Source organism: Gigantopelta aegis, chromosome 8 (genome assembly GCF_016097555.1).
Source record: "Gigantopelta aegis isolate Gae_Host chromosome 8, Gae_host_genome, whole genome shotgun sequence".
In the NCBI taxonomy this organism is placed as follows: domain Eukaryota; kingdom Metazoa; phylum Mollusca; class Gastropoda; order Neomphalida; family Peltospiridae; genus Gigantopelta; species Gigantopelta aegis.
This window is the reverse complement of record NC_054706.1, coordinates 5148233-5161519: the sequence shown is the minus strand read 5'-3', so window position 1 is coordinate 5161519 and position 13287 is coordinate 5148233. Positions and strand designations below refer to the sequence as shown.

Sequence of the window (13287 nt, the reverse complement as noted above, 5' to 3'; positions counted from 1 at the left end):
AAAGATCTACTCTGATGTCATCATAAAGAGGACAGTGAATCAGAACATGTTCTACAGATTCTACATAATTAAAACATTGTATAGTAGTGATTAGAAATAACTAAACGAAGAGATAAGACATTAATGTTTATCTACATGTATGAGAGCTAACGAAGTTTATGTGCTGCTTATTTTCTCGAAAAGTTGAACAAGTGACTTGCTTCCTTTTGCCATGACAGGGCAGTATAGTTAAAATAGTGTTAATAACCTTGTTTTATTCGTGTTGGAAATCTATAGTTTCGGCACAGTGTTCTTTTTTGAGGTGAGCGTCCGACTGAAATGGATTACGTAATTGTTGAATAACCCCTATATTACATATTATTTTAGTTAACAAATGTTTTATAAGAATCAAAATGCATGTAAACTCGGCCAAATGGTTCTTCTGTCGCCACAATCATCTGACGATAGATCACAGTTATCTTCCTATTTTGGTTTTAAAAATTCCGGAAATATATCCGCGCACGTAGCCTGCTCTTTGACTGTGGCTATTTCATGGCAGACAGCTTTGAAGTGGCAATTGTTAGACTGACGTTGACAGGTTAGAGCATGCAGTTTGCAAACGTGTTATTTGTTAACATTGAAGATGTTTTTATGGTAATTCCAGCCCATGCAAATGTGGTATGTTTTGTGAAAATGGGTGTACTGCGGCCAGATTTAGTGGGTGTGTTTGTTCCTACCAATATTCTGGGAGAAATAGCGGGACAACAGAGGTTGTCCTTTTCAGAATGTGTTGCTTCCAGGCAGGCAAAGGTGCATATATAGAGGATTATTAAAGAGTTACCAGTTATTACCAAATTATTTCACGAGGGACATACATTTGATAATAACTGGTACCGAGTTTGTTATTCTATTTATTACCTCAGCTATTTTTTATTTTTCTAAAAGCCTTTATTTTGGATATACATACACGTACATGTACAGAAATGACGTAGACTCGCTCGCTAGACTGAATTTTACGCATAGCGTTGGATGAATGTGATGCGATAGATGACAATGCTACCAGTCAATTTGCTCATGCGCACCCGCCCTTCTAAGCACGTCACATTTTTTTCATAAAATCTATCACCCAGGTAACCGATGTTGTGAAAAATCTACCACCCAGGTAACCGATGTTGTGTAAAATCTACTAACCAGGTAACCGATGTTGTGTAAAATCTACTACCCAGGTAACCGATGTTGTGTAAAATCTACCACCCAGGTAACCGATGTTGTGTAAAATCTACTACCCAGGTAACCGATGTTGTGTAAAATCTACCACACAGGTAACCGATGTTGTGTCAAATCATCCACACAGGTAACCAATGTTGTGTACAATCTACCACACAAGTAACCAGTGTTGTGTAAAATCTACTACCCAGGTAACCGATGTTGTGTAAAATCTACCACACAGGTAACCGATGTTGTGTCAAATCTACCACACAGGTAACCAATGTTGTGTAAAATCGACCACACAAGTAACCGATGTTGTGTACAATCTACCACACAAGTAACCAGTGTTGTGTACAATCTACCACACAGGTAACCGATGTTGTGTACAATCTACCACACAAGTAACCGATGTTGTGTATAATCTACCACACTAGTAACCGATGTTGTGTAAAATCTGCCACACAAGTAACCGATGTTGTGTCAAATCTGCCACACAGGTAACCGATGTTGCATGGAGACTACGACAGATCAGAAGGCCGTTGGTGCAGCCGTCATCACTCTACAGCAGACAGTGGACACGTGCGAGACGGCTTGTCTCAACTACGACAACTGCGAGGCCGTCCACTACAAGAACAACGTCTGCTACTTTCACCTCGCTACCGCCACGTCATTCGCCGACGTCGGAAGTACTTTCTCGGCGAAATCATGTCCCAACGGTATGGTTCTCGAGAAATGATCATTTGCACGAGATCACTTCTATCTGTCTATCTGTTTATATTTTTATACATTTATCTATATATCTCTGTCCATCAATATATATATATATATATACTGAAGGCCAAAAGAAACTTTACCATAGTTTTAAATCACTCTGGTGTAAAAACAACAAAAGATAGTCGCATGAGGTAAAATATATTGACTAGATCAATATGTCAACATTAACATAACTAAAAATGAGTGTCATTCAGCATCTGATAATGACGTCACATTTCCCCAAAGCGAGGTGGTGTACACAAATCGAGCTTTCAACTTCATGGACGACATGCAAAGCATACAGACAATCACTCAAGTCCAATAACAAGACATATTAATAGCGTGTGTGACCACCCCTTGCCCCAATACAAGCAATAATTCTCCGACGCATAGAAACAATCAGTTGTCTGATGAGGTCACGTGGGACGCGTTGCCATTCTTCTTGAAGGGCCTGGATCAGTTCCTGTTGGTTGGCTGGAGGGTGTGGTCGTTGTCGAACACGGCGATCCAAAACATCCCAGAGGTGTTCTATGGGGGACATGTCTGGGGAGCGTGCAGGCCACGGCAATACGTTTACGTTGTTGGCTCTAAGGAAGTTCTGTACGATTCTGGCTGTATGAGGTCTGGTGTTGTCTTGCTGAAAAATGACACCACGTGGCTGCCGTTGGAGAAATGGTATTGCAGTTGGACGAAAAATGTCATCCCTGTAACGTTGAGCTGTCAAATTTCCGTGAACGATGACCAATGGTGTCCTTTCCTGTGCACAGATACCTCCCCACACCATGACACTCCCTCCACCATATGACACGACCTCCTGAACGCAAGAAGCCGCCACTCGTTCTCCCCTACGGCGGTACACACGCTGTCTTCCATCAACTCTGAACAAACAGAACCGGCTTTCATCAGTGAAAAGAACCCGCAGCCAATCACGTCGCTGCCAATGTCGTACAGTCCTAGCCCATGTCAATCTCAAACGACGATGTTGTGGTGTCAGTAAGTGTCCTCTATATGGTCTGTAAGCCCTTATTCCATGAGTCCTGAGTCGCCTGGCCACTGTCTGTCTTCTAACCCTGTGACCTAAGGCATTCATTGCTGATGACGTCACTGTCAGGAAGCGATTTCGTAGATGCAAGGTACGCAAGTACCGGTCATCACGGGGCGATGATGTCTGCCGGTCATCACGGGGCGATGATGTCTGCCCTGTTTGCCTGTAGCGTTGCATCAAGTTTGTAACAGTAACACGGGAACAACCGAAGGTTCTGGCGATGTGGGCATGAGTGGCTCCCATCTGTATCATACCCAGGGCTCTCTCGCGTTGTTCTGGTGTCAGTCGTGGCATTCCTATGGTGGTTTTTTTTTTTATCTGTGTGGATGTCTGACATGCCGTCTAAACCGTTTTTATTCCCTTATTGCGCGTGCAATTGCTGTTGTTCATAGTGCACGAGTTTTTCACTGTTCTGTGTGTTCCACCCAAAACGTGCAGTGGGCGGGTATAATTTTCTGCATACATTATTGTTGTGTTTGGGCTATGTGTTTTGGATTGAGTTACTTTTTAAAAACAATTCATTTTTTCCAAATTGAAAATGGTAAAGTTTCTTTTGGCCTTCAGTATATATATATATATATATATATATATATATATATATATATATATATATATATATATATGTGTGTGTGTGTGTGTATGTATGTGTGTGTGTATGTATGTATGTATGTATGTATGTATGTATATATATACACATACACATACACATACACATACACATACACACATATATATAAATAAATAAATATATATATATATATATATATATATATATATATATATATATATATATATATATATATAGATAGATACATACATACATACATACATACATACATACACACCCACATACACACACACACACACATAATATTACACTAACATATATAATATTAATATTAATAATGATGTGGTACGATTTACTATATTCTGACTGGACGACATCGAACAAAAACGTAATGTTATTCTTCGACAAAACTCAGAAAATGACGTCATGATATTAGCTGCCATGCTTACGGTTGCAATTTGAAATTGGTTTAAAGTATACAAATAACACGCAAATAGCGCTTGATTCGTATATTAGCTGATAGTGATTTAAAGGTCGTGCCACTATTACGTGTGTGTATCTTACTGTTCTTTCAGGTGCCACCGACGGAACAGCTACTGTTAAAATGTCTTGTCCAGGTATTAACGCACGCACACGCATACACACATCCATAAAGGTATGCAACACACACACACACACACACACATACACGCACACAAACACGCACACAAAATCACACGCAGTACTCACATGAACCTACCCAAACGTATAATAATTTTAGCAGGGGAAGGTCAGGGGCCCATTTCACTAAACATGGTAACTTTACGTCTGCTACTAGTACTAGTAGTTATACCGGCCGTGCGTTTACGTCTGCTACTAGCAGTTATACCGGCCGTGCGTTTACGTCTGCTACTAGTAGTTATACCGCTCGTGCGTTTACGTCTGCTACTAGTAGTTATACCGACCGTGCGTTTACGTCTGCTGCTAGTACTAGTAGTTATACCGGCCGTGCGTTTACGTCTGCTACTAGTAGTTATACCGGCCGTGCGTTTACGTCTGCTACTAGTAGTTATACCGGTCGTGCGTTTACGTCTGCTACTAGTAGTTATACCGGCCGTGCGTTTACGTCTGCTACTAGTAGTTATACCGGTCGTGCGTTTACGTCTGCTACTAGCAGTTATACCGGTCGTGCGTTTACGTCTGCTACTAGCAGTTATACCGGTCGTGCGTTTACGTCTGCTACTAGCAGTTATACCGGTCGTGCGTTTACGTCTGCTACTAGCAGTTATTTACGTCTGCTACTAGCAGTTATACCGGCCGTGCGTTTACGTCTGCTACTAGCAGTTATACCGGTCGTGCGTTTACGTCTGCTACTAGCAGTTATACCGGTCGTGCGTTTACGTCTGCTACTAGCAGTTATTTACGTCTGCTACTAGCAGTTATACCGGCCGTGCGTTTACGTCTGCTACTAGCAGTTATACCGGTCGTGCGTTTACGTCTGCTACTAGCAGTTATACCGGCCGTGCGTTTACGTCTGCTACTAGCAGTTATACCGGCCGTGCGTTTACGTCTGCTACTAGCAGTTATACCGGTCGTGCGTTTACGTCTGCTACTAGCAGTTATACCGGTCGTGCGTTTACGTCTGCTACTAGCAGTTATACCGGTCGTGCGTTTACGTCTGCTACTAGCAGTTATACCGGTCGTGCGTTTACGTCTGCTACTAGCAGTTATTTACGTCTGCTACTAGCAGTTATACCGGCCGTGCGTTTACGTCTGCTACTAGCAGTTATACCGGCCGTGCGTTTACGTCTGCTACTAGCAGTTATACCGGCCGTGCGTTTACGTCTGCTACTAGCAGTTATACCGGCCGTGCGTTTACGTCAGCTACTAGCAGTTATACCGGTCGTGCGTTTACGTCTGCTACTAGTAGTTATACCGGTCGTGCGTTTACACGTGTTTGGCATCAGTTTCACGCAGTAAATTACATCATTACGGAAGCTGGAGTATTTTAATGATAAAATAAAATAAAATATATGTTCTTCTAACTATATTTGTTGAACTATAATAGTAATACGAATTGTGGTTTAGTCGTAGATTTACGTTTACGTGCCAAACTAGGCTTACGATGTTTTGTGAAATTGAGCCCTGGACTGTCGCAACTGACGTTTATAGAGAGGGGTTTGTGTTATGCTCCCACGCAAAAGAAATATACGGAGAAAAAAGGAAAATTTGATTAAGCACGGCGGGGATTCGACTGCTAATGCCTGGAAGATGACAATGGTCACTGACAAACCGGTCCTTCAAAGTTTCCGTAGACTTCGGATTAATGATTTCCCTTCACTTTAAACCTGACATCTCTAAACTGACCGATTCAGTGGTAACCTGGGCTTTTCTGAAGTGACTGAATCAAGGGTACACCTAGACGTCTCTAAAATGACTTATTGAAGGGGAAATCTGGACTTATCTAAAGTGACCGAATCAAGGGTAAACCTGGACTTATCTAAAGTGACCAAATCAAGGGTAAACCTGGACTTCTCTAAAATGACTTATTGAAGGGTAAACCTGGACTTATCTAAAGTGACCGAATCAAGGGTAAACCTGGACTTCTCTAAAATGACTTATTGAAGGGGAAATCTGGACTTATTTAAAGTGACCGAATCAAGGGTAAACCTGGACTTATCTAAAGTGACCGAATCAAGGATAAACCTGGACTTATCTAAAGTGACCGAATCAAGGGTAAATCTGGACTTCTCTAAAGTGACCGAATCAAGGGTAAACCTGGGCTTCTCTAAAATGATCGATTCAAGGGTACATCTGGACTTCTCTAAAGTGACCGAGTGAAGGGTAAACATGGACTTCTCTAAAATGATCGATTCAAAAGTAAACCTGGACTGGGGTTATCTTTTGTCATCGCTTCAGTGGTAAACCTGGAGTTCTCTGAACTGGCCGATTCAAGGGCAAGTAGTAGGTAAACTCCGCTCGCTAGAATGGGGGAGGGGTCCAACACAGGCAGGTAGTAGGTAAACTCCGCTCCCTGGAATGGGAGAGGACACAGGCAGGTAGTAGGTAAACTCCGCTCACTGGAAGAGGAGAGGGGTCCGACACAGGCAGGTAGTAGGTAAACTCCGCTCGCTGGAATGAGAGAGGGCTCCGACACAGGCAGGTAGTAGGTAAACTCCGCTCGCTGGAATCGGAGAGGGGTCCGACACATGCAGGTAGAGGGGTCCGACACAGGCAGGTAGTAGGTAAACTCCGCTCCCTGGAATGGGAGAGGGGTCCGGTACAGGCAGGTAGCAGGTAAACTCCGCTCCCTGGAATGGGAGAGGGGTCCGGCACAGGCAGGTAGCAGGCAAACTCCGCTCCCTGGAATGGGAGAGGGGTCCGACACAGGCAGGTAGCAGGCAAACTCCGCTCGCTGGAATGGGAGAGTGGTCCGACACAGGCAGGTAGCAGGCAAACTCCGCTCGCTGGAATGGGAGAGGGGTCCGACACAGGCAGGTAGCAGGCAAACTCCGCTCGCTGGAATGGGAGAGGGGTCCGACACAGGCAGGTAGCAGGCAAACTCCGCTCGCTGGAATGGGAGAGGGGTTCGACACAGGCAGGTAGCAGGTAAACTCCGCTCGCTGGAATGGGAGAGGGGTCCGACACAGGCAGGTAGTAGGTAAACTCCGCTCGCTGGAATGGGAGAGGGGTCCGACACAGCAGGTAGAGGGGTCCGACACAGGCAGGTAGTGGGTAAACTCCGCTCGCTGGAATGGGAGAGGGGTCCGACACAGTCAGGTAGTAGGTAAACTCCGCTCGCTGGAATGGGAGAGGGGTCCGACACAGGCAGGTAGAGGGGACCGACACAGGCAGGTAGAGGGGTCCGACACAGGTAGGTAGTATGTAAACTCCGCTCGCTGGAATGGGAGAGGGGTCTGACACAGGTAGGTAGCAGGCAAACTCCGCTCACTGGAATGGGAGAGGGGTCCGACACAGGCAGGTAGCAGGCAAACTCCGCTCGCTGGAATGGGAGAGGGGTCCGACACAGGCAGGTAGCAGGCAAACTCCGCTCGCTGGAATGGGAGAGGGGTCCGACACAGGTAGTAGGTAAACTCCGCTCCCTGGAATGGGAGAGGGGTCCGGTACAGGCAGGTAGCAGGTAAACTCCGCTCCCTGGAATGGGAGAGGGGTCCGACACAGGCAGGTAGCAGGCAAACTCCGCTCGCTGGAATGGGAGAGGGGTCCGACACAGGCAGGTAGCAGGTAAACTCCGCTCGCTGGAATGGGAGAGGGGTCCGACACAGGCAGGTAGTAGGTAAACTCCGCTCGCTGGAATGGGAGAGGGGTCCGACACAGCAGGTAGAGGGGTCCGACACAGGCAGGTAGTGGGTAAACTCCGCTCGCTGGAATGGGAGAGGGGTCCGACACAGGCAGGTAGTAGGTAAACTCCGCTCGCTGGAATGGGAGAGGGGTCCGACACAGGCAGGTAGAGGGGACCGACACAGGCAGGTAGAGGGGTCCGACACAGGTAGGTAGTATGTAAACTCCGCTCGCTGGAATGGGAGAGGGGTCTGACACAGGTAGGTAGCAGGCAAACTCCGCTCACTGGAATGGGAGAGGGGTCCGACACAGGCAGGTAGCAGGCAAACTCCGCTCGCTGGAATGGGAGAGGGGTCCGACACAGGCAGGTAGCAGGCAAACTCCGCTCGCTGGAATGGGAGAGGGGTCCGACACAGGTAGTAGGTAAACTCCGCTCCCTGGAATGGGAGAGGGGTCCGGTACAGGCAGGTAGCAGGTAAACTCCGCTCCCTGGAATGGGAGAGGGGTCCGACACAGGCAGGTAGCAGGCAAACTCCGCTCGCTGGAATGGGAGAGGGGTCCGACACAGGCAGGTAGCAGGCAAACTCCGCTCGCTGGAATGGGAGAGGGGTCCGACACAGGCAGGTAGCAGGTAAACTGCGCTCGCTGGAATGGGAGAGGGGTCCGACACAGGCAGGTAGTATGTAAACTCCGCTCGCTGGAATGGAAGAGGGATCCGACACAGGCAGGTAGTAGGCAAACTCCGCTCGCTGGAATGGGAGAGGGGTCCCACACAGGCAGGTAGAGGGGTCCGACACAGGTAGGTAGTATGTAAACTCCGCTCGCTGGAATGGGAGAGGGGTCCGACACAGGCAGATAGAGGGGTCCGACACAGGTAGGTAGTATGTAAACTCCGCTCGCTGGAATGGGAGAGGGGTCCGACACAGGCAGGTAGTAGGTAAACTCCGCTCGCTGGAATGGGAGAGGGTTCCGACACAGGCAGGTAGTAGGTAAACTCCGCTCGCTGGAATGAGAGAGGGGTCCGACACAGGCAGGTAGAGGGGTCCGACACAGGCAGGTAGGGGGGTCCGACACAGGCAGGTAGAGGGGTCCGACACAGGTAGGTAGTATGTAAACTCCGCTCGCTGGAATGGGAGAGGGGTCTGACACAGGTAGGTAGTAGGTAAACTCCGCTCGCTGGAATGGGAGAGGGGTCCGAAACAGTCAGGTAGTAGGTAAACTCCGCTCGCTGGAATGGGAGAGGGGTCCGACACAGGCAGGTAGTATGTAAACTCCGCTCGCTGGAATGGGAGAGGGGTCCGACACAGGCAGGTAGTAGGTAAACTCCGCTCGCTGGAATGGGAGAGGGGTCCGACACAGGCAGGTAGTAGGCAAACTCCGCTCGCTGGAATGGGAGAGGGGTCCGACAGAGGCCGGTAGTAGGTAAACTCCGCTCGCTGGAATGGGAGAGGGGTCCGACACAGAAGTAGAAATGGTTTACAGACTTCTGAGAAGTCACCAGTCCATTAATACATCTGTATATCACAATCTATGCTGGCATTCACAAAGCCACCAAGAAAAGAAAAGGCATGCTGGTTTGAAGACAACTCAGCACCTTTTAAACTACGTTATTTGCTGTGTAGCATATATTTATATGGCCATTTCATTTGTGTTTGAAACAGAGAAAGAAAAAGAATGCTTGTTTGACAACTCGGAACATTTTAAACTACGTTATTTGGTGCCCACCAATACCAATGGCTGTGATGTACATGCTTTCCTGCATTTTGGAAAACGCATTTTTATATACTGAACAGCAAACGGAAACGCGAATATATCTTTCAGCTAGGACATTATTATTATTATTTTATTTTTTGTTGTAAAAAGGAATTAATCATATTGATATTCAGGAATATTACAGGTTGATGTACTCTTTATCATTTCTCAGAATTGAGTGCTTGGAATCAAGTAGACGTCTTCTAATTACTAACTGACCATGACCCCGGTTTGCGTTTCTTTTGGTGTTTACTATATAGAAGATCCCTTGCTGATAACGGTAATGGCTCATACAGATTGGATGCGGCGCGTGCATGCGGTCTGGCTAAAAACAAAAGGAGAAATACATTAGGTTTAATGAGTGGGTTTAGACTGGATGAGTGCGATGCATTCGGACAGCCGCAATGAAATAATAGTGTATGGTGTATATGCCCAAACGGCAAGCGGCAAATTCATCAAACCCAACAGTCTGACCGCACGCACGCACCGCATCCAGCCTATATGAGGCTTTACATTTGTCTGTGCGACAGCAGTGAACAGTTCCCTCCCTTACACTCTCGACAAGTCGTTTATAATGTGTGAAAGTAACAAAAAATAAAGTTTATCTTATCATCGACTATTGGACGTCAAACATATGGTCATTCTGACACTGGTTTTTTTTATAGAGGAAACCCGCTGTCGCTACATAGGCTACTCTTTTACGACAGGCAGGAAGGGATATTTTATTTGCGCTTCCCACAGGCAGGATAGCACAAACCATGGCCTTTGTTGAACCAGTTATAAATCACTGGTCGGTGCAAGTGGTTTACACCCACCCATTGAGCCTTGCGAAGCACTCACTCAGGGTTTGGAGTCGGTATCTGGATTAAAAATCCCATGCCTCGACTGGGATCCGAACCCAGTACCTATCAGCCTGTAGACCGATGGCCTAACCACGACGCCACTGAGGCCGGTATGTGTGGTGAAAGAGTAGACAAACAGATATTGCTTTCCTTTGTCAATCCCCTCTTTCAGCTGTTCCTCTTTTTAACGAGTTAAATCTTGTCATAGAAAGACATTTACTTGAGTACCATTGACATCTCCGTGACGTTGGTGCGTTGTACGGTAGACGGGTGAAACGTTGAAGAATCCCTGGTGTTTTTATAAATATTAATATTTATTTTTTATACCTTTCTTATATTCAGTTAAGGATTGCGTTTTCCATCCACTGCAGAGTCTTAAGGGCTGGGCTTAATTGGTTTCTGAGTAGTTCAAATATATGTGTGGTGTGTTTAAAAAAAAAAAAAACATGGTGGTTTTTTTTGTGGGGCGTTTTTTGGGTTTTTTTTGGATGTTTTTTTATTGTTGTTGTTTTTGTCGTTGTTTTGTTCGTGCGGTTTGTGGGACTTGTTGCTTGGGTCTTTTTATTTATTTATTTTTGTATTTTATTTTTGTATTTTTTGTTTGGCTGTCCGACGTTTAAAAACATATTATGGCGCGGAACACAGCCCAGTGATAAAGCGGTTGCTGCATGCGCGATCGGCTTAGGATTGATCCCGTCGTTTGCTGCATGCGCGATCGGTTTAGGATTGATCCCGTCGGTTGCTGCATGCGCGATCGGTTTAGGATTGATCCCGTCGGTTGCTGCATGCGCGATCGGTTTAGGATTGATCCCGTTGGTGTGCTATTTCTCCATCCAGTCAATGCACAACGACTGGAATATAAAAACGCCGTTGTATGTGCTAACGTCTCTGTGGGATGGTGAATATAAAAGATCCCTTGCTATTAATTGAAAAATGTAGCAGATTTCCTCTGTAAGACTATACGTCAAAATTACCAAATGTTTGACATCCAGTGTCGTCTAGTGTTGTCGTTAAACAAAACAAACTTTAAATTTAACTTTTAAAACTATTTAAACCGGTAAACATTTCATAGCATTTTCACCCCATCATTCCAGTGGGGAACATAAACTCGGGGGATGAGGGTGGGGCGTGGGGGTGTCATTTTGTACATAATTGTGGAATAATAAATATAAAAGGATTCCTTCCTGCTATTTTGTAGCGGTGTGCGTGTCCCCCCCCCCCCCCCCCGTCCCACCCCCCACGGCTCAGTCTGTCTGTTCTCCCTCTCTCTCTCTCTCTCTCTCTCTCTCTCTCTCTCTCTCTCTCTCTCTCTCGTACTTTTGTACTTTCTCTCTTAATATTTCTACCTCTCGTTCTGTTACTCTTTAAATCTCCATCTTCTCCTCTCGTTCTCCCTCTCCTCCCTCCCTCCCTCCCTCTCTCTAAATCTCTCTCTCTCTCTCTCTCTCTCTCTCTCTCTCTCTCTCCCCTCCCCCCCTCTCTCTCTCTCTCTCTCTCCAATGAGCTCAGTTTCCATTCCCAGTCTGGAGCTCCACGCGGTAAGACGTGTTTGTTTTGTTTGTGCACACTGCACGTGCTTTCGTGTGCTCGACTTGGGGTCCTTCATTTGGTTGTTTTTGTCAGCGAAATGAAGTTTTCTACTGGGATGTATGTGGCCATTGGAACTGATTGAACGCTGGAACGCTTCTCGTTTCGACAGCCTGCACCACCAGGTTGGATTCTTTTTTAGCAAGATTCCTTGCCTCCACGTCATTTCTCCGTCTGACTGTCGACTTGGGTTTTTTTCGTGACTCGTATGACGGCCATTCTGCAGAACGCCACGGTTGTTCGCGTTTAGTCTCTACATGTCCGAGCCTGTCCTAGCAGCACTGGAAGATTGACCGCCCCACTCTAAGAAGAAATAGGAAGCGGGGTCAGCCCCTACTACTCTTTTTCTAGACTTTACCTTGCTTTATAGTGATACCATCTCGTATCCTCCGGAGTCGGACCCGTCCGCACCACTATACCAACCCATGACGACTGGACTATACCCTAGTCTGATACTCTCTCTCGTTCAGACGGATCCGGCTTCTCAAGATCTGTATTTCAGCACAGCACTACACCTTCAACGTCTATCGACTGTCAATCTAGGGTTTATTTTGACGGGATGCAACCCATCTCGTCCCTTTAAGCTGTGCACCCAAACGGCCTTAACGAGGCCACTCGCGTGGACATATCGATCGGACTTTAAACTTTTAGATCTGCGTTCAAAATTTTATGTCGAAATTACTTCTTTTTTCTTTTTTTTAAATATTATTAAATAGTCCGATCCTCTCTTCTTTCTCTTATTTAATTTTGGACTGTCCTTCTAAAATGCTCCAAATTATATAAATATTCGGCCGAGCAGTCAATTCTTTTTATTTTTGGCTTGTAACCTTTTATTTTTTTTTATTTATTCTATTAACTTTTTTACTAATTGCTATTTTCAAAATTCTGCCCATTTTCAACCCCTCACCCCCTCCATCCCGAGTCAGGCCACAGATCTTATCGGAGGTCGGACTCGGGATGGGCGTGTTCGAAACCCTAGTAGTATATGGGCACGTTAAACTAGTTATCATCATCATCAGCTCAGTTTCTTTCGCCTGGTCCAAGACACACCTGTTACACCTGTGTAGTCGTCCATGCAAGACTTAATAAGGTAACACAGACTCGCGCCGTTTGGGCTTTTGTCTCCTCTACTGGCCCGCTTGGACGGATTCGGCGCCATTGATCACGTTTGTAATGATCGTTCCGCGTTCACAATGGAGGGTGGGGCGACGAAGATAACTTCATTATTCGTTCTTCTTTAGCTGAGTGTCCTCTAGCCATATTCTGTATGC

General features: G+C 46.0%; 1 protein-coding gene across 1 annotated transcript in view; it reads left to right on the top strand.

Annotated features, from left to right (window-relative positions):
- Window positions 1–6374, top strand: part of LOC121378668 — a 47111-nt gene extending 40737 nt beyond the window's left edge. The window contains exons 5-7 of the mRNA XM_041506948.1: window positions 1686–1904; window positions 4130–4171; window positions 6184–6374. Of these exons, the coding sequence (XP_041362882.1) occupies window positions 1686–1904; window positions 4130–4171; window positions 6184–6374 (452 nt within the window). The remainder of the gene's footprint in view (window positions 1–1685; window positions 1905–4129; window positions 4172–6183) is intronic.
- The last annotated feature ends 6913 nt before the right edge of the window (window positions 6375–13287 follow it).